We start from the raw sequence: 20,851 nt of genomic DNA on the forward strand, positions 1-20,851 counted from the left end.
CTTGTGAAAAGGGCAAATTCCATTAAATTTAAGAAGGAAAACTTAAGCTAAATCTGGAAGAACATGATATAACATAATTTGGACACTTAGAGGCAAGTGGGGAAGAAATTCCAGGCATAAAGGTAGGGGCAAGCATGTGGTGTTTATGAATGGAGGGGCCTTTTGTGGATGCGGGGGCCACCAGCATGTGTGGAGACTCTAGTAACCAGGAGATTGCAGTCTGACGGTGGAGATCTTCAAAAGCAAGACAAAGGAGTGCCTACCGGATGCAAAGGAAAACAGGGGCCCTGGGCCAAGCGCGGTGGTTCACGCCTGTAATCCCAGCACTTTGGGAGGCCATGGCGGGTGGATCACTTGAGGTTAGGAGTTTGAAACAAGCCTGGCCAACATGGTGAAGCCCCGTCTCTACTAAAAATACAAAAATCAGCTGGGTGTGTTGGCCTGTGCCTGTAAACCCAGCTACTCGGGAGGCTGAGACAGGAGAATCACTTGAACCCAGGAGGTGATAGTTGCAGTGAGCCGAGATCACACCACTGCACTCCAGCCTCAGTGACAGAGCAAGACTGTCTTAAAAAAAAAAAAAAAGATCAGGTGTGGTGGCTCACGCCTGTAATCCCAGCACTTTGGGAGGCTGAGGCGGGTGGATCATCTGAGGTCAGGAGTTTGAGACCAGCCTGACCAACATGGAGAAACCCCATCTCTACTAAAAATACAAAATTAGCCAGGCGTGGTGGTTCATGCCTGTAATTGCAGCTACTCGGGAGGCTGAGAAGAGAATCGCTTGAACCGAGGAGGCAGAGGTTGCAGTGAGCTGAGTTCGCGCCATTGCACTCCAGCCTGGGCAACAAGAAAGAAACTCCATCTCAAAAAAATAAAATAAAATAAAATAAAAAATTTTTAAAAAAAGAAAAGAAAATAGGGGCCCTTATGCTTTGTGAGCAGAAGAATGATAAGGACAGCCATTTGTTGGGGAGGTGATGTGAGCTGTTGATTGAAGCCTACAGATCCTGGAGTCCTGTAATTGCCAGAAAACTTTGATAATCAAATCAGAGCTGAAGATAAGGTGGGAAAGGCCTGTGGCCAGGTTTTCTAAGTCTGTTTGTGTGCTGGGGAGACTTGAAACCACCAGATAGATTCATGTCTTCCTTGGAACATCAGATTCACTTGGGAGATTTTGGGGGAAAATACATATTGAAACAATATATATTATATATTGAAACTATATATAATGTATTGAAACAATATATAATATATATTGAAACTATATATAATATATTGAAACAATATATAATATATATTGAAACAATATATAATATATATTGAAACAATATATAATATATATTGAAACAATATATAATATATATTGAAACAATATATAATATATATTGAAACAATATATAATATATATTGAAACAATATACAAGGCTGTCTTCCGGCCTCACGGGGTAACTCAGTGAGCGGTAATGAGTAAGAGGATCAGCTAAGGTATTCTTCATGGAATTGATGGGGAAGTTAAGGAGATTTAGGACGTGTCACAGTGCTGAAGCTCAGGGGCTAGCACGGACTGGGGCAGCAGAGCCAGGAAATGTCCCTCTATTTTGTGTTGACTTTGTTTTTTGAGACGTAGTTTCGCTCTAGTTGCCCAGACTGGAGTGTAATGGCGCAATCTTGGCTCACTGCAAGCTCTGCCTTCTGGGTTCAAGCAATTCTCCTACCTCAGCCTCCCGAGTAGCTGGGATTACAGGCATGTACCACCACGCCTAATTTTTGTATTTTTAGTAGAGACAGGGTTTCTCCATGTTGGCCAGGCTGGTCTCGAATTCCTGACCTCAGGTAATCTGCCCACCTTGGCCTCCCAAAGTGCTGGGATTACAGGCGTGAGCCACCGCACCTGGCCTGTGTTGACTTTTTTACTACTGCCATCAAATCTGCAATCCACGTAAAGGAAAAAAAGAAAACTCTCGATTGTGGTGGTCACCTGTATAGTCCCCGCTATTTGGGAGGCTGAGGCAGGAGGTGAGGATGGGAGAATCACTTGAGCCTAGGAGTTGGAGGCTGCAGCGAGCTATGATCGTACCATTGCTCTCTAGCCTGAGTGACAGAGCAAGATCCTGTCTAAAAACAAAACAAAACAAAACAAAAAAAACCAAAATCTCACTCAACTATGGAATTATGGACATGTCATTTTAGAACAATACCCAAATGTCAATTTACGCTATGGTAAAAGCTCCAGCTATTGTTGTATTGGCGAAATGGTGGTTTTTAGGTAATCAAAAATCTGTGTTACTTAAGATTTAAACTTGTGGACCTAAAGGGATTGTTAATGTAAACAGGCCTGGTCAAGCAGTCATACAGATGCTAATTTTTATTTTTTCCTGGGTTACTTAGAGAGGTTTAGAAGAAAATGGCTTGAGTGAAGTAGTTAAAATAAGAACAATTAGAGGTATAACAGATTGTAAGATATCATACTTATTTGCCCTTGTTTTTCTCAGAACTTCAAGCTTTCTGCTCCCAACCTCTACTATTATGAATTTTCACGATAGTATTACATGCATGTAAGGTAAACAATATAGCATCATGTAAAGTAAAAAGTGATCTCTTTTCTTTCTTTCTTCAGTATCCCTGTCCTCAGGATTAGTAGCTGATAACTATTGTGTATTTTTTATTTTTCTTTTTGAGATAGGGTCTCGCTCTGTCATCCAGGCTGGAGTGCAGTGGCACAATCATGGCTTACTGTAGCCTCGACATCACGGGCTCAATTGATCCTCCCACCTTAGCCTCCCGAGTACCTGGGATTACAGGCACGTAACACTACGCCTGGCTAAGTTTTAAATTTCATGTAGAGACAGGATCTTCCTATGCTGCCCAGGCTGGTTTTGAACTCCCAGGCTCAAGTGATACTCCTGCCTTAGCCTCCCAAAGTGCTGCGATTACAGGCATAAGCTACTTCACCAGTCCTGTTACATATTTTTAAAGGACACACTATGGGCCCCTAGGCAATTTCCCAGCCATTGGGAGACTCTGGAGATAACGGTAGACAAGATTCTAGGCCTCCTACATCTTTCTTTTAACAAACATCCATTCAACAAATACTTGAGTACCTCTTTTATGCCAGGCATTGCTCAAGACATTGGGGTGCCTTAATGCACAAAATTGACAATGTGTTCATAGCATATATCCTGTTCTGCAAGTCTGTTGCCTTCATCTGTACCTCTTTTTTTTTTTTTTTTTTTTTTTCACTCTTGTTGCCCAGGCTGGGGTGCAATGGCGCAATCTTGGCTCACTGCAACCTCTGCCTCCTGGATTCAAGTGATTTTCCTGCCTCAGTCTCCTGAGTAGCTAGGACTACAGGCATGCACCACCACGCCTGGCTAATTTTTTTGTATTTTTAGTAGAGACAGGGTTTCGCCATATTGGCCAGGCTGGTCTTGAACTCCTGACCTCAGGTGATCTACCCACCTCTGCCTCCCGAAGTGCTGGGATTACAGGCATGAGCCACAGCGCCCAGCCAGCTGTACCTCTTAGACATCACTGCATTTTATTTTATTTATTTTTTAGAGACAGGATCTCACTATGTTGTCCAGGCTGCTTTTGAACTTCGGGCCTCAAGTGATCCTTCCACCTTGGGCTCCTGAGTAGCTGGGATTACAGCCACATGCCACCACACCTGGCTCATCCCATGTTAGTCCAAAATGGACCCAACTCATTCTGTTCTTTTTTTTTCGAGATGGAGTCTCACTTTGTTGCCCAGGCTGGAGTGCAGTGGCGCGATCTCGGCTCACTGCAACCTCCACCTCCTATGTTCAAGTGATTCTCCTGCCTCAGCCTCCGAAGTAGCTGGGACTACAGATGCGTGCCACCACACCCAGCTAATTTTTTGTATTTTTAGTAGAGATGGGGTTTCACCATATTGGCCAGGCTGGTCTCGAACTCCTGATCTTGTGATCCGCCTGCCTTGGCCTCCCAAAGTGCTGGGATTACAGGCATGAGCCACTGCACCCGGCCAGGCCTAAAATATTTTTTAAAGAGACAGAAGTAGGCTGGGTGCAGTGGCTCATGCCTGCAATCCCAGCACTTTGGAAGGCCGAGGCTGGCAGATCATCTGACGTCAGGAGTTCGAGACCAGCCTCGCCAACATGACGAAACCCTATCTGTACTAAAAATACAAAAATTAGCTAGGCATGGTGGTGGGTACCTGTAATCACAGCTACTTGGGAGGCTGAGACAGGAGAATCGCTTGAGCCTGTATGTGGAGGTTGCAGCGAGCTGAGATTCTACCACTGCACTCCATCCTGCACAACAGAGTGAGACTCTGTCTTAAAAAAAAAAATTATTTAAATAGCTTTTGAGGTGTAAGTGGTTTTCTGTTACATGGATGAATTAAGTAGTGGTGAATTCTGAGATTTTAGTGCATCTGTCACTTGAGTAGTGTACATCGTGCCTAATATGTAGTTTTTCATCCCTAGTCCCCCTCCTACCCCCCACTTCTGGGTCTCTAAATTCCATTGTGTCACTCTGTATGCTTTTGCGTACTCATAGCTTAGCTCTCACTTATAAGTGAGAACATACTGCTTTTGGTTTTCCACTCCTGTGTTAGCATAATGGCTTAGCATAATGACTCCAGCTCCATCCAAGTTGCTGCAAAAGATGTTATTTCTTTTTATGGCTGAGTAGTATTCCATGGTGTATATATACCACATTTTCTTTATCCATTCATTAGTTGATGGGCATTTAGGTTGGTTCCACACCTTTGCAATTGTGAATTGTGCTACTATAAACATACGTATGCAAGCGTCTTTTTCATATAAAGTCTTTTCCTTTGAGTAGATACCCAGTAATGGGATTGCTGGATAGAATCGTAGATCTACTTTGAGCTCTTTAAGGAATCTCCATACTGTTTTCCATAAAGGTTGTACTAAGTTACATTCCCACTAGCAGCGTATAAGTATTTCCTTTCCCCTATGTCCATACCAACATTTATTGTTTTTTTGACTTTTTAATAATGGCCATTTTTGCTAGGTGCAGTGGCTCATGCCTGTAATCCCAGCACTTTGGGAGGCTGAGGGGGGGCGGATCGCCTGAGGTCGGGAGTTCAAGACCAGCCTGACCAACATGGAGAAACCCTGTCTCAACTAAAAATACAAAATTAGCCGGGCATGGGTGGCACATGCCTGTAATCCCAGCTACTCAGGAGGCTGAGGCAGGAGAATCACTTGAACCTGGGAGGCGGAGGTTGCGGTGAGCCAAGATCATGCCACTGCACTCCAGCTTGGGGCAACAAGAGTGAAACTGTTGCAAAAAATAAATAAATAAATAAAAAATGGCCATTTTTGCAGGAGTAAGGTGGTATCTCACTGTGTGTGTGTGTGTTTTTTTTTTTTTGAGACAGAGTCTCACTCTGTCGCCCAGGCTGGAGTGCAGTGTTGTGATCTCGGCTCACTGCAAGCTCTGCCTCTCGGGTTCATGTCATTCTCCTGCCTCAGCCTCCCGAGTAGCTGGGACTACAGGCACCTGCCACCACACCCGGCTAATTTTTTGTATTTTTTTAGTAGAGACAGGGTTTCACCATGTTAGCCAGGATGGTCTCGATCTCCTGACCTTGTGATCCGCCCGCCTCGGCCTCCCAAAGTGCTGGGACTACAGGCGTGAGCCACTGCGCCTGGCCCTCACTGTGGTTTTAATTTGCATTTCCCTAATAAGTAGTGATGTCGAGCATTTTTTCCTTATGTTTGTTGGCCATTTGTATATCTTCTTTTCGGAAATATCTATTCAATATTCTTTGCCCACTTTTTGATGGGATTTTTTTTTCTTGCTGGTTTGTTTGCGTTCCTTGTAGATTCTGAATACTAGTCATTTGTTCTATACATAGTTTGCAAATATTTTCTCCCATTCTGTGGGTTGTCTGTTTCCCGTCCTTATTTCTTTTGCTGTGCAGAAGCTTTTTAGTTTAATTAGGTCTCATTTACTTATTTTTGTTTTCATTGCCTTTGCTTTTGGGGTCTCAGTCATGAATTCTTTGCCTAAGCCAGTGTCTACAAGAATTTTTCCAATGTTGTCTTCTAGAATTTTTATGGTTTCAGGTCTTAGATTCAAGTCTTTGATCCATCTTGAGTTGATTTTTTTTTTTCGTATTTATTGATCATTCTTGGGTGTTTCTCAGAGAGGGGGATTTGGCAGGGTCATAGGACAATAGTGGAGGGAAGGTCAGCAGATAAACATGTGAACAAGGGTCTCTGGTTTTCCTAGGCAGAGGACCCTGCGGCCTTCCGCAGCGTTTGTGTCCTTGGGTACTTGAGATTAGGGAGTGGTGATGACTCTCAACGAGCATGCTGCCTTCAAGCATCTGTTTAACAAAGCACATCTTGCACCGCCCTTAATCCATTTAACCCTGAGTGGACACAGCACATGTTTCAGAGAGCAAGGGGTTGGGGGTAAGGCCATAGATTAACAGCATCCCAAGGCAGAAGAATTTTTCTTAGTACAGAACAAAATGGAGTCTCCCATGTCTACTTCTTTCTACACAGACACAGCAACAATCTGATTTCTCTTTCCTTTCCCCACACTTCCCCCCCTTCCACTCGACAAAACCGCTGTCGTCATCATGGCCCGTTCTCAATGAGCTGCTGGGTACACCTCCCAGACGGGGTGGTGGCCGGGCAGAGGGGCCCCTTACTTCCCAGACGGGGCGGCTGCCAGGCGGGGGCTGCCCCCCACCTCCCTCCCGGACGGGGCGGCTGGCCGGCGGGGGCTGTCCCCCACCTCCTGGAGGGGCGGCTGCCGGGCGGAGAAACTCCTCAGTTCCCAGACGGGGTCGCGGCCGGGCAAAGGCGCTCCTCACATCCCAGACGGGGCGGCGGGGCAGAGGTGCTCCCCACGTCTCAGACGATGGGCGGCTGGGCAGAGACGCTCCTCACTTCCTAGATGGGATGGCGGCCGGGAAGAGGCGCTCCTCACTTCCCAGACTGGGCGGCGGGGCAGAGGGGCTCCTCACATCCCAGACAATGGGCGGCCAGGCAGAGACGCTCCTCACTTCCCAGACCGGATGGCGGCCGGGCAGAGGCTGCAATCTCAGCACTTTGGGAGGCCAAGGCAGGCGGCTGGGAGGTGGAGGTTGTAGCGAGCCGAGATCACGCCACTGCACTCCAGCCTGGGCAACATTGAGCACTGAGTGAGCGAGACTCTGTCTGCAATCCCGACACCTCGGGAGGCCGAGGCTGGCAGATCACTCGCGGTTAGGAGCTGGAGACCAGCCCGGCCAACACGGCGAAACCCTGTCTCCACCAAAAAAATACGAAACCAGTCAGGCGTGGCAGCGCGCACCTGCAATCCCAGGCACTCGGCAGGCTAAAGCAGGAGAATGAGGCAGGGAGGTTGCAGTGAGCCGAGATGGCAGCACTACAGTCCAGCCTCCGCTCAGCATCAGAGGGAGACTGTGGAGAGAGAGGGAGAGGGAGAGGGAGACCGTGGGGGGGGGGAGGGGAGAGGGGGACAGGGAGGGGGAGGGGGAGAGAGAGGGAGAGGGAGAGGGAGAGCTTGAGTTGATTTTTATATAAGGTGAGAGGCAGGGGGTACAGTTTCATCTACATGTTGGCTTGCCAGTTTTCCCAGCACCATTTATTAAACAGGGTATCCATTCCCCAGTTTATGTTTTTGTATGCTTTGTTGAAGATCAGTTGGCTTTACATAATTGGTGTTATTTCTGGGTTCTCTTTTCAGTTCCATTGGTCTATGTGGAAGCCAGATTATTTTAATGAATATTCTGCAGTTGATTTCCCTTTTCTGTAATTTTCTTCAGTTTCCTATGTTGTGTAATCACATTTAATATATTTTTCAATTATTTCAGTTTGATTTTAGTTTTCTGTTTTTTTGGAGACAGGGTCTCACTCTGTTACCCAGGATGGAATGTAGTAGTGTGATCATAGCTCACTGCAGCCTTGAACTCCTGAGCTCAAGTGATCCTCCTGCCTCAACCTCCCAGTAGCTAGGACTACAGATGTGTGCCACCATGCCTGGCTATTTTTTTTTTTTTTTTAGTTTTTGTAGGGATAGGGGTCTTGCTATGTTGCCCAGGCTTGTTTTGAACTCCTGGCCTTGAGCAATTTTCCTGAAGCACTGGAATTATCGGTATAAACCATCATGCACAGCCTAAAAGAGGAATTTCTAATGAATCTCTGAAGCTTTTCTTATTGTTTGAATTTTAGGAGAAAGGTTTTTTCCCCTGGCTTACTCTGCTTATCTAAAGACTTTGAAACAACTCTGACATCTTCAAAATGTGTTGACATTTGTTGAATTTCAGCATTAGTAGCTGTATTAGTCTGTTCTCACACTGCTAATAAAGACATACCTGAGACTAGGTAATTTATAAAGGAAAGAGGTTTAATTGACTCACATTTCCACATGACTGGGGAGGTCTCACAATCATGGCTGAAGGCGAATGAAGAGCAGAGTCACGTCTTACATGTCAGCAGGCAAGAGAGAATGAGAACCAAGCGAAAGGGAAAACCCTTTATAAAATCACCTGGTCTCATGAGACTTATTCACTACTGGGAGAACAGTATGGAAAAAACTGCCCCCATGATTCAATTATCATCTCCCACTGGGCCCTACCCTTGACACATGGAGATTATTGTAATTCAAGGTGACATTTGGGTGGAGACACAGCCAAGCCATATCAGGAGCCAACTAGCATGAAGATTTATTTTGGGAGGGTATCAGAGATTCTAATTCCTAGAACTCATTAGATCAATGACAGATAATCCAACTTTATTGTACACATAATTCATAAAATTATAATGAGTCAGGGCTGGGCATGGTGGCTCATGCCTGTAATCTCAGTACTTTGGGAGGCCGAGGTGGACAGACCACAAGATCAGGAGTTCGAGACCAGCCTGGCCAACATGGCCAAACCCTGTCTCTACTAAAAATACAAAACACAGCCGGGTGTGGTGGCTGGCACCTATAATCCCAGCAACTCGGGAGGCTGAGGCAGAATTGCTTGAAACTGGGAGCCAAGATAATGCGCTTCAGCCTGGGCGAGGAGAGCAAGACTCCGTCTCAAAACAAAAACCAAAAAACAAATAACATGAGTTAGGGCAATGTCAGATAATCCAGCTTTTATTGTACATATAATTTCTAAACTTATAATTAGATAATATATAATGTGATATAGAGTGATATGGGACATCTGCTCCTAAGTCCCTGGCCTATGTAATACACATTCCAGATGGGACTGAAGTTAAGCAGTAGGAAGCTCAGCATTCTAGCATCAATGACACAAAACACTAATTTGCTTTAATGACCAGATGTGTAATTTAAGCAAATAGTTGGAAACCACCTCCACTTTAAATTTGTTCGAACTCTTTCAGGACCTTAAATTGATTCAGTTATGTTCAGCTCAAATAGCACAGTCTAAAAACTATTTGATATAATTTTCAGAGTTATAGAAGTTTTTTACTTTAACAAATTATTATTTTATAGAATTCTGCCTCATAGTGGACTGCTAATTGAATCATCTCTCTATAAAATAGCCAGATCACCTACATATGAATTTTAGACTTTAGGTAAGCACCCTAAAATTGCTGGTCACCTGTCAAAATGATTTGCTTTTCACATCAAATTTCCACGGCAAATTATTTTCTATTCTATTCTATCTGTATCCCCAGAGGTTATTATAAAGGATACAAAGAATGACACAATGGGCATGGATTGATATTTATTTGCAACATAAAGGAGGCTAACCGTGAAATCACTACTGTATTTGGATATGGAAATTAGAACGAGTCAGGAGAAGTAGGAGATGTTATGTGAAACTTGTTTAAATAGAGCCTCTAGTTTACATTCATTTGCTAAAGAGACAGGCTGGTTCAAGACTGATGGCATCTGACAGGGCACACTTGGCTCTTGCTCTTGGACATCCCTTCCTCCAAACAGCAGAGCCCCACCCTTCCAGCCAAACACTGCACCTCCAGCCTTCCCCTTCTCACGGCAGCCTCAGTGCCTCAGCCTCCTCAGCCTCTTCTTCAACTACTAGCTTCTTCAACTTCTTCAGCTTCCTCAGCTTTCTCTGACTCCCCAGCCTCCACACCTTTTTTGCATCCTTGGAGTCTCAGCCTCTTTGTCTCCTTGTATCCTCAGCCTCTGACTTCTCGAGCCTCGACTCTTTGGTCTCCTCCATTCTCATCGGCTTTCACAGTCTGGACCTCCCTCTCTCAGCCTCCTCTTTCATTTATCTGGGTATTTGAATGAACTCTTTGCATTTATTTCTGGTGGGAAGAGGACAAGATCCTGCCACCCTTCTCCTTCCACAGGTCTGTAGATAATGCATTTTGCAAGGAAAATCAAGTTTTCATTTTCCTGAAGAGTTGAGGTCAGAGTAGGGACTGATGGTGCTGACAGTAAAGCCCCTGTGTGGTGGGATAAAAGCCTTCACTGCCAGCTGCTCATCTAGAAAATCACCTAAAGTACTGGCATCTAGACTGTCAGCTGACATCAGGGGTCCTCGTCTACCAGGACATCCTCGATTGCTCCTTGGTTTCTCAGAAGTGACTAGTGAGTAGGCTAGTGCCAAACAAGAGTATTAGACATCAGGCCTTGGAGGCCGGGTGCGGCCTCAGCTGGGCGTGGTGGCACGCGCCTGTAGTCCCAGCTACTCATGAGGCTGAGGCAGGAGAATCACTGGAACCCGGGCGGCGGAGGTTGCAGTGAGCCAAGATCGTGCCACTGCATTCAAGCCTGGGCAACAGAGTGAGACTCCGTCTCAAGAAAAAAAAAAAAAAGAAACCAGGCCTTGGGGCCTGGCATACAGTAGCTAAGTGGTTAGCTACTGTATGTATGGTGGTTAGATAAACCTTCTTGGAACTCCTTTATCTTGAATGAAATTACCATATTTAGCCATAGTTCAATGTGTTTACCTTTACACAGAAAATTGCTGAGAGAAACTCCAAATTTGATTCTGCCCCCCGCCACCTCGCTGCCTTTTTTTTTTTTTTCGAGATGGAGTCTTGCTCTGTCGCTCAGGCTGGAGTGCAGTGGTGCCATCTCGGCTCACTGTAACCACCACCTCCTGGGTTCATGCAATTCTCCTGCTTTAGCCTCCCAAGTAGCTGGCATTACAGGCGCCCACACCACACCCAACTGATTTTTGAATTTTTAGTAGACATGGGGTTTCACCATGTTGGTCAGGCTAGTTTCGAACTCCTGACCTCAAGTGATCTGCCCATGTCGGCCTCCCAAAGTGCTGGGATTACAGGTGTGAGCCACTGTGCCCACCCGCGCCCCACCTCTACACCTTTTTTTTTTTTTTTTTTTTGAGACGGAGTCTCACACTGTTGCCTGGGCTGGAGTGCAGTGGTGTGATCTTGGCTCACTGCAACCTCCGCCTCCCGGGTTCAAGCAATTCTCCTGCCTCAGCCTCCCAAGTAGCTGGGATTACAGGCGCCCACCACTATGCCCAGCTAATATTCTGTATTTTTAGTAGAAGCGGGGTTTCATCATGTTGGCCAGGCTGGTCTTGAACTCCTGACCTTGTGATTTGCCCACCTCGGTGTCCCAAAGTGCTGGGATTACAGGCGTGAGCCACCGTGCCCGCCTTTTTTTTGAGATGGAGTCTTGCTCTGTTGCCCAGGCTGGAGTGCAGTGGCATGATCTTGGCTCACTGCAGACTCCACCTCCTGCGTTCAAGGGATCCTCTTGCCTCAGTCTCCTGAGTAGCTAGGACTACAGGTGCACGCCACCATTAATTTTTGTATTTTTAGTAGAGACGGGGTTTCACCATGTTGGCCAGGCTGGTCTCGGACTCCTGACCTCAAGTAATCCACCTGCCTCGGCTTTCCAAAATGCTGGGATTATAGGCATGAGACCAAGCCTGGATGATTCTGTTCCATTTTGAGGCATATGCATTTGCTGAACTCTTCTTATTCCACAATGAGAGCCTATTTGAATAAAATACATATAGATGAAATGTTGATAGTAGTTCTGTTTATTTTCTTTATTTGTGCCTTTCAGTATTTGCTATAATAAAAAATGCATAAAAGTTTTAGCAACCTTTTACTGTGTTTTGAGACATTGTGTAATATATCTTGAGGGTTTTCTTTCGTTTATACTCGAATTTACTAGCCTTGCTTGATCTTTTTCCTCCCTATATCGAGCGACCAGATCAGCACTTTTTCTGCCCTGGGAACCAAATGTCACCCCTGCTTTTCCATCTGCTGGCCCTGGAACCCTCTGGCTTTTCATCTCCTCCTTTCCTTTCTCATTCCCCCACAAACAGTTCCCTCAGTGCTCCTGGAATAGCTCAGCTGTGTCCCGGCAGGAGGGACTCAGGTCTAGAACCCAGAGGTTACTGTGGCTGTCAGTCTAGGAATATCATGAAAACCTAGCAGGCAGGGGGAATCCCATATTTTGTGGCCTTCCTGTGTGCACATGTCTCCTACACAGGGCCATGAACTCCTCAAGGGCTGGCTCTATGCTACCTGCCCTATCACTCCCACAGCCCCTGGCAAAGGTAGGCCCTTTACACAGTTTTTTTTTTTTTTTTTTGAGATGGAGTTTCACTCTTGTTGCCCAGGATGGAGTGCAATGGCACAATCTCTACTCACTGCAACCTCCGCCTCTCGGGTTCAAGCGATTCTCCTGCCTCAGCCTCTCAAGTAGCTAGGATTACAGGCACTTGCCACCATGCCTGGCTAATTTTTGTATTTTTATTTATTTATTTAGAGAAGGAGTTTCGCTCTTGTTGCCCAGGCTGGAGTGCAATGGCACGGTCTCGGCTCACTGCAACCTTCGCCTCCCAGGTTCAAGCTATTCTCCTGCCTCAGACTCCTGAGTAGCTGGGATTACAGGCTTGCGCCATGACGCCTGGCTAATTTTGTATTTTTTTTTTTTAGTAGAGACAGGGTTTCTTCATGTTGGTCAGGCTGGTCTCAAACTCCCGACTTCAGGTGATCCGCCCACCTCGGCCTCCCAAAGTGCTGGGATTACAGGCATGAGCCACCATGCCCAGCCTAATTTTTGTATTTTTAGTAGAGATGGGGTTTACACCATGTTGGCCAGGCTGGTCTCAAACTCCTGACCTCAGGTGATCTGCCTGCCTCAGCCTCCCAAAGTGCTGGGATTACAGGCGTGAGCCACCGTCTGGCCAGTACAGTCTTAAACTTAATTACATCATCGTTTCCATAGGCCATATGAACGTATTTCTTTTTAGACCATAGACTCTCTGAGAGCAGAGGTCATGTGACATTGGTCTTTCTGTAACTTGGCACTGACTCAGCCACTGTATTATGGGCACAAGGCAGTGGGCAGTAAGTGAAGGAGTTGGTGGAACTGCCAGGTAATTGGAACTGAAAAGACAAGTGAAAACTTTCAGGATACAGACAACATGAAATAGTTTTCTGAAAACCTGTCATTTTTTTTCTCATAGGTTGGAAATACTTTTAGTATAGAAGTTTTCTTGGATCTGAAAGTACGAGATGAGCCACGGTTAATAAACAGGGATAGCCAGCGGCAGCAGGTAAACCACGTTTGGGTGACAATAGTCAGCTCACGCACTTGAGAGTGAGGTTGTATGGGGACATATCCTAACAAAGGAGGCAGGCCTGAGACACTTGGAGGAATGACTCGTTGTCACCCAGGGACAGAAACAAGGGGTGGGGGGAGGAAAAGGGATGTAAAACTGGTATGCCATTTCTGGCCTGAAAATCAAGGTTCTTCCTGTCATAAACAGGAATGAGAAAGGTGGAAAGAAAAGTTAGTTTGTGGTGCAAGATTAGTTTGTGTCCTTGAACTTCAGTGTCCATTATTAAATAGGAGCCGTACTTGCTCTGATGAAATGAGATAATGAAAGCACTCTGTAAACTAGGAAGGACCAGATGATTGTAATGTGTTAGTGATAATCGTTATCATTTTAATTATATTTAAATACATCCTGCCAGCAGGTAGAATAAAGACCTGAAGTGCTATTTGGGATCCAAAGGGAGGGCCGAGCCACCTGAGGAAGCAGGCATGAATGGGGAGAGGCAGAGGAGCCAACAGATCTTTAGGAATGCAGAAGAAAATAGGTTTTTTCAAAGGAATCCAAGGAGCAGTGAGAACTCCCGGAGAAGTTTGGATAGTGCATTGTGGTAGAAACCAAGACTGTAGGGAGTTTTTAGAAGGTAGAAATGTTCAGCAGTGGCTGGGCGCGGTGGCTCATGCCTGTAATCCCAGCACTTTGGGAGGCCAAGGTGGGCAGATCACCTGAGGTCGGGAGTTCGAGACCAGCCTGGCTAACACAGTGAAACCCTGTCTCTACTAAAAATATAAAATTAGCAAGGCGTGGTGGTGCGTGCCTGTAATCCTAACTGCTAGGGAGGCTGAGGTAGGAGAATCGCTTGAACCCAGGAGGTGGAGGTTGTAGTGAGCCGAGATCACGCCATTGTACTCCAGCCCGGGTGACAGAGTGAGACTCCGTCTCAAAAAAAAAAAAAAAGAAAGAAAAAAAAGAAATGTTCAGTAGTGTGAAATGCTGCAGACAGGTTGAGTAAGAAGATGATTAAACTTCATTGAATTTGGCTTGAAGGAAGTTTTGGTAAACTTGAGGAAATTGTTTCAGTAGGGGGTAGAGAGAGAACCCAGATTTTATATGTTTTGGAGGGGGGGTTGGACTAGGTCTTAAGGTACCCAACGAGAGGAATGGTGGCTTTAGGTATCACCACAACTGCAGGTACTTCACAGACAAAAAAAAGATAGCTTAATGTAATTTTGTAACTCTCATTCCAAAAAAGGATTTGGACCAGCGAAGTGGGGAGAAGTAGTTCAAAAAGGGTAGAAAGATTAGCTGAGAATGTTTGGAAGGTGCAGGAAAGTGGAAGGGGAGAGAGAGGAGACTCTTGATCTGTGACAGAAAGTGACAAAGTCCAAGAGGAGGGCATAGCTTTACAGATTAGAGATAACTCTCATGAGGCTGGGAGAAAATGTGCGGTGGTAAGTGTAGGGTGGTGATGGTTGTGAGGAAGGGGAGGGCTTGTAAAGGATGTTTGGAGGATCTCAGAGCATTGGGAGAGCACAAGAGAGGCAGAGCAGGAGGGAGGCTGCCCACTGAGTGCAGAGTAAGAGAGAATTGGATAGAATTGGGCAGTTTAAGAAGAGAGGCTGTGAAACTGTCCTGGAAAAAAATGATAGATATTTAGCAAATGTTTCTTGTAGTATAAAGAGCATACAAAAATTCAAAAATACAAATATCTTTTTTTTTTTTTTTTTTTTAGACACAGTTTCACTTTGTTGCCCAGGCTGGAGTGCAGTGGCCCGATCTTGGCTTACTGCAACCTCTGCCTCCCAGGTTCAAGCGATTCTTGTGCCTCAGCCTCCAGAGTAGCTGGGACTACAAGTACCTGCCACCATTCCTAGCTAATTTTTGTATTATTAATAGAGACGGGGTTTCGCCATGTTGGCCAGGCTGGTCTCAAACTCCTGACCTCCAGTGATCTGCCTGCCTCAGCCTCCCAAAGTGCTGGGATTATAGGCTTGAGCCACCATGCCCGTCTCAAATATTTATTGTCCATACCCAACTAAAAACTGTGCATTTTCACACAATTCTGAAAATATATAGTAACTAGATCCTTAATAAATGCTGGTCGAATTAAGGTCTATTTATTAGATTTCAGCTAGGCACTGACCTTATTTATGAATACAACTATGTGGCTGTGTGTGTGTGTGTGTATGTTTAAGTTGTTGCAGTTGGCATTCTATTTTTTTATTTTATTTTTTGCATACCCAACTCAGACCTAATTATGCCAGTAGCTTTGACCCAGGGCTCTGCTTTGAATAGGTTGGCAGCCCTGGGCTGACATGCTTTCCTATGCCCCTTCTCCTTTCTGGGCAGAGCGTCTGAGGTTGGGCAGTGTTCATGGGCTATTTGTTGCTTCCATCACCTGCCTCACCTGCTACCTCAGAGCTGAGCTTTGCTAACGCACAAAATGACTTCTTACTAACATATATTTGAAAGACTGAAAGTGAGTCAAGGTCCTGGTTTGCTGATTAGACAGCAATCAGTGGTTGCCCCATAGTCCTGGAAACCACTTGGGGCCTGCTGGTGTCTGTCCTGATGCTGCTGTAAGTCAGATGTTGAGGTCAGCCTGGCCCACTTAGCCATCAGCACTATGCTGCTAAGGTACCAATGTTCTGCCTTCACATTCTGCCCTGGTATTTCCATCTTCCAGGCACATCCCTGCAACTGAACCCTTCTTGCCAACCCTCTCTCTCTTGCCCCCGACTTCATTTACCTGTATAAACAAAGACTCCTCTACTGTCACCCTCTTTGGGAACACTCTATCTCTTTCTTTTCCCGTGAGGATATGACCTAAGTCCTCCTACCGCAGAGCTGGGGGTGGGACTGGGGGTGGGGCGGGATTGGCTTTCTTCTTGCTCTCCAGTACTGCCTCCTAACCAAAACCATGTGCCACTGGGCTTTGCCCCCTTCATCCACCTGTCTCCTGAGTTTTTCTCTATGCTCACTGAAGACTTTGACATTTGCTTTACAGACTTTTCCTCTCGACACTTAGTCCTGCCATCATCCTGGACAACTGTATCTTTCCTGTGGTCTTTACTATCCCCTCCACTCCACTTTAGCTGCCTATCCCATGGTCACAACCTGTGCCTGGTCATTGTCTAAGACTGGCCTATTTCTGTACTCCTAAGCTTCAGAAGCACAGCCGTGGCCCTCCTCCTCCAACATAGACTCTCTCCCATGCACCTACTCCTACAGTTTCCAACCTCACACAGCTCTGGACTACTCCATTTTATCTTTTTATCATTTACTTCCCTCTGTGACCTAATTCTCCTAGTCATTATTTCAATTATTCTCTCTCCATCAGCCTTCTTGCTTGTTTCTCCATTGTATCCATCCAGCAAACCCTGCCTTGGAGGAAGTCTCCTAATTCAACTTCTCTAGTTCTATATATACTCGGTACTTGTGTATTGTTGGTAAACACTGTATGGTTTTTCTGCCTGACAATCCTTGGGCAGCTTTAGGAAACTTCTCCCATCTCCCTTTTTCTTTTTCATACCCTCCACTCTTCAACATCTTGCTCACTCTCAACAAGAGGCCTTTATTTTTTCACTAAGAAAACTGATGTCGTAAGGCAGGGAGTTCCTTAACTTACTTGTCTGTGTTTATGTCCATCTGGCTCCCATCTTTCCATCCTCCTCCTCTTGGGGAAAGAGCTACCAGTTCCTGTTTATTAAGGCTTTGGATCTGGTCCCCCAGCCCACCATCTTTATCCATATCTTTACTCTAAGCCCATAAACTTGCTTACTTCTTTCCCATCTGAAAATGAAACCAAACCGAAACCCTTGCCACCATTCTATCTCCTTCCCTTCACAGGCAAGCTTCCTGCAAAACTAAGCCTGAATTAACTGTCTTCATTGTTTTACTTCCTGTTCTCTCCTCAGCCTTCTATAATCTGGCTTCTGTCCTATCATCATTCCACAATGAAATGCTGAGTCATCAATCTAGCCCCATGTGGACAAAACAAATTGGTGCTTCCCTTCCTTATTTTGCTTATCCTCCCGGAGCCATTTGTTCTGCTGGCTGTCCCTTCCTCCATTAGCTTCTCCTGTATGTCTCTCCTCATTGCTGTCAAATCTCAGGTAGCTCCTTTCCTGTATTGGCTTCCTTTGGACTCTCATTGGCCAAATGCCAGAATCTCTGGGTTTATTCTGTACCCTGCTCTTCCCGTTCTATGTGCTTTCCTTGGGTGACCTCATCTGCTCTTCTGGCTTCAATGACCAGGGACATGTTGAAAATTCATATGCCTCTAGTTCCATTCAGGCTTCACTTCCGAGTTCCAAACCATGTACTCAATTGTCCCCTGGACACCTCCATTTAAGTGTCCCTCAGGTACCTCAGACATAGCTTCACCCTAACAAAATCAATATCTTTTCAGCCAAACGTCTTCCTTCGGTTTCTTTGTATTGTCATCATCCAGGATCTCAGCCTCTTTTCCTCATTTCTAGTCAGTCACCAACTTTAGTGAGATGAGGTGGTAGAGCTGGTCTCCGAGACACATGCAGTGGATTGGGAGCTACTAACAGTGAGGACAACCACCTGGCAGAAATGGTGCTAGGGAGTGGGCCCAGTAAAGGAAGGGTGGCTATGGGTGATCCTTCCAATCTTGGGTGAATTTTACGTAGCATCACCAGATGCTGAGGGTAGTTGGAGTTCTCGAGGAAAAAGGAACGAGCTTGCCTGTGCCTGAACAGGAACAGGGACAGAAAGAACTCCAAAACAGTTAAGTTTGAAAGTAGAAGGGCACATGTACCTGCATCTCTGAGGGGTAAGGAGGTTTCAAGTGTTTGTGGGTTCTACCTTTGTAATGTCTTCCCAACCTGTTTTTTCCCTCGGTAGCCTCCAGGCTACTACCCACACCCAAGTCTTGTTCCGAAAGCAATTTTTTTTTTTTTAAATGGAGTCTTGCTCTTGTTGCCCAGGCTGGAGTGCAATGGTGTGATCTCAGCTCACTACGACCTCCGCCTCCTGGGTTCAAGCGATTCTCCTGCCTCAGCCTCCCAAATAGTTGGGATTACAGGCACCCACCACCACGCCCGGCTAATTTTTTATATTTTTAGTAGAGACGGGGTTTCACCATGTTGGCCAGGCTGGTCTGGAACTCCTGACCTCATGTGATCCACCCGCCTTGGACTCCCAAAGTGCTGGGATTACAGGTGTGAGCCACCACGCCCAGCCCTGAAAGAAAATCTTATTTAAGTTGTTGGCTCCAGTAACTTTTGGACATCAAGTTAAAAATTTCTTAGCTTCTCAAACAAGGTCCTTCAGAATATGGTCCCTGTTTGCTGTCTAGGCCCATCTCTTGCTACTGCATACACATTCTTTTTGCTCCAGCCACATGGAAGTTCTTCCAGTCTTCTAAAAACATCACAACTTCATCCTTAGAATGTCTGTCTCACCCTCTCTTCCCCAAGCTCATTCATTCTTCCATTTCTGCTTGTCCTTCAACACTCAGTTCAAGCACCATTTCTCAGAAGCCTTTCACAAGCCCAATCTGATTTTGTCTGGGCTATCTTGGTATCCTAAAGGATAGGATCCACAAAAATATCATTTACCACACCTCACTGTAATCCATTAACTTGCCTCTCTTCCCCAGCAGACTGGGTACTTTATGAAGGCAGGTCTCAGTCTATCTGGCTTGCTATCCCAATGTCTGGCACTTGATATTACTTACTGTTTTCTTTCTTCTCCTCTCTTCTGTTTTCTCCTCTCTTTCTCTCTCTCCTTTCTTTCCTTTCTTTTGCTCTGCCACCTAAGATGGAGTGCAGTGGCACCATCCTGGCTCACTGCAACCTCGACCTCCCGTGCTCGAGCAATCCTCCCGCCTCAACCTCCTGAGTAGCTGGGACTACAGGTGCACGCCACCACCCCTGGCTAACTTTTTGTTATCTATTTACTTATTTTTTTTTGGTAGAGACGGGGTTTCACCATGTTGCTCAGGCTGGTCTCGACCTTCTGGACTCAAGTGATCCGCCAGCCTCAGCCTCCCAAAGTGCTTGGATTACAGGCATGAGCTACGGCGCTTGGCCGGCACTTGATACTTTTAATGAATAGTTATTAACCATGAAACTTTTAAAGTTTAAGCAGTAGTATGTTTAACCTGGAAGACTTTTAACATTTAAACAGCAGGCCATTTAATTGTGGCAGTTCACATGCTACACCAGTGCATGGAGCTCCTTGTGGCCAGTGCAATGTTGCTGGCCCATCTGGCAGTGGGAAAATCTGGGCATCCAGGAGTGCATCTCTAGGAAGTATCACCAGCCCTCACACCAATCTCAAGCTGCCTGTCATCTGCAGAACCCACTAGATCAGCGCGCTTCTGGCCTTGACCCACTTGGTGGTTACCTACAGCCACTAAGAGGTGGGCAGATAGATGTTTTTGGTAAGTGGTCTCTGGGTTAGGGAGTGCATGGGTTATGTCCGTCTAGGTGGGTGTGTTTGTGTGTGTGTGTGTGTGTGTGCATGGGTGGGGGAAGGGAGGAAGGAGGCCGAATGTGCATCCCTTCTACAAGGACGCCTTTCCAGACCTCCTTATTAGGTGGCGTTCGCCTCCTCACCCTCTCTCAGCCCCTTATCTCCTCTTACATGGATCACGACTTGATTAATGCTTGTCTCCCAGCTAGGCCGCCAGCTGCACAAGGTAAGGAACCGAAGGCATTCCGGTTCTCCCTGGCAATCCTCCTTCTCAGAAGGATGCCTGAGGCATAACAAGTGTTCCAGAAATATTTCTTCCGCAAGCGCTCTGGGCCAGTCTGGATGGACCCAGCGCCTGCTGGGCTGCGGGGGCCCCGGGACCCCGGCCGGCACTGACGCCCCGCCCACCACCGGCCGGCCCGGGCGGGGTGGGGCGCGGCTGGGCGCCCTCGCGGGGACCGTTCTCCGGCTAGCGTGGGCGATGCCCGGGCGGGGAAACGGGAGGGGACGACGCGACGCGAGGTAGCGGCCTGGCCAATGAGCGCGGGTCGGGCGGGGCTAGGGGCCGGCGGCCGGGGCGCGCGCGGGGCTGGGCGTGCCGCGGGTGACGGCGGGGCCGGGCGGGCCAATGGGCGCTGAGTGGCGGGCGGGCGGGCCTGGCGGCCGGGGGCTTTAGGACGTGAGCGGGCGGCCGGCCGGACAGACTGACGTGTGAACTGCATCGCGGGAGGCGCATGGCGGGGATGGCGCTGGCGCGGGCCTGGAAGCAGATGTCCTGGTTCTACTACCAGTACCTGCTGGTCACGGCGCTCTACATGCTGGAGCCCTGGGAGCGGACGGTGTTCAGTATCCTGTCCCGGCCGCGCGCGCGGGGGCCGGGCTGGGGGCGCGGGCCGC

General features: G+C 46.8%; 1 protein-coding gene across 1 annotated transcript in view; it reads left to right on the forward strand.

The window, feature by feature from the left end:
* The first annotated feature begins 20,614 nt into the window (after positions 1-20,614).
* Positions 20,615-20,851, forward strand: part of SPTSSA (serine palmitoyltransferase small subunit A) — a 28,864-nt gene continuing 28,627 nt past the window's right edge. Inside the window, exon 1 of the mRNA XM_031001948.2 lies at positions 20,615-20,800. Coding sequence (XP_030857808.1) covers positions 20,689-20,800 — 112 coding nt within the window. The 5' untranslated portion in view covers positions 20,615-20,688. The remainder of the gene's footprint in view (positions 20,801-20,851) is intronic.

This window comes from Gorilla gorilla, chromosome 15, assembly GCF_029281585.2.
Source record: "Gorilla gorilla gorilla isolate KB3781 chromosome 15, NHGRI_mGorGor1-v2.1_pri, whole genome shotgun sequence".
NCBI lineage: Eukaryota > Metazoa > Chordata > Mammalia > Primates > Hominidae > Gorilla > Gorilla gorilla.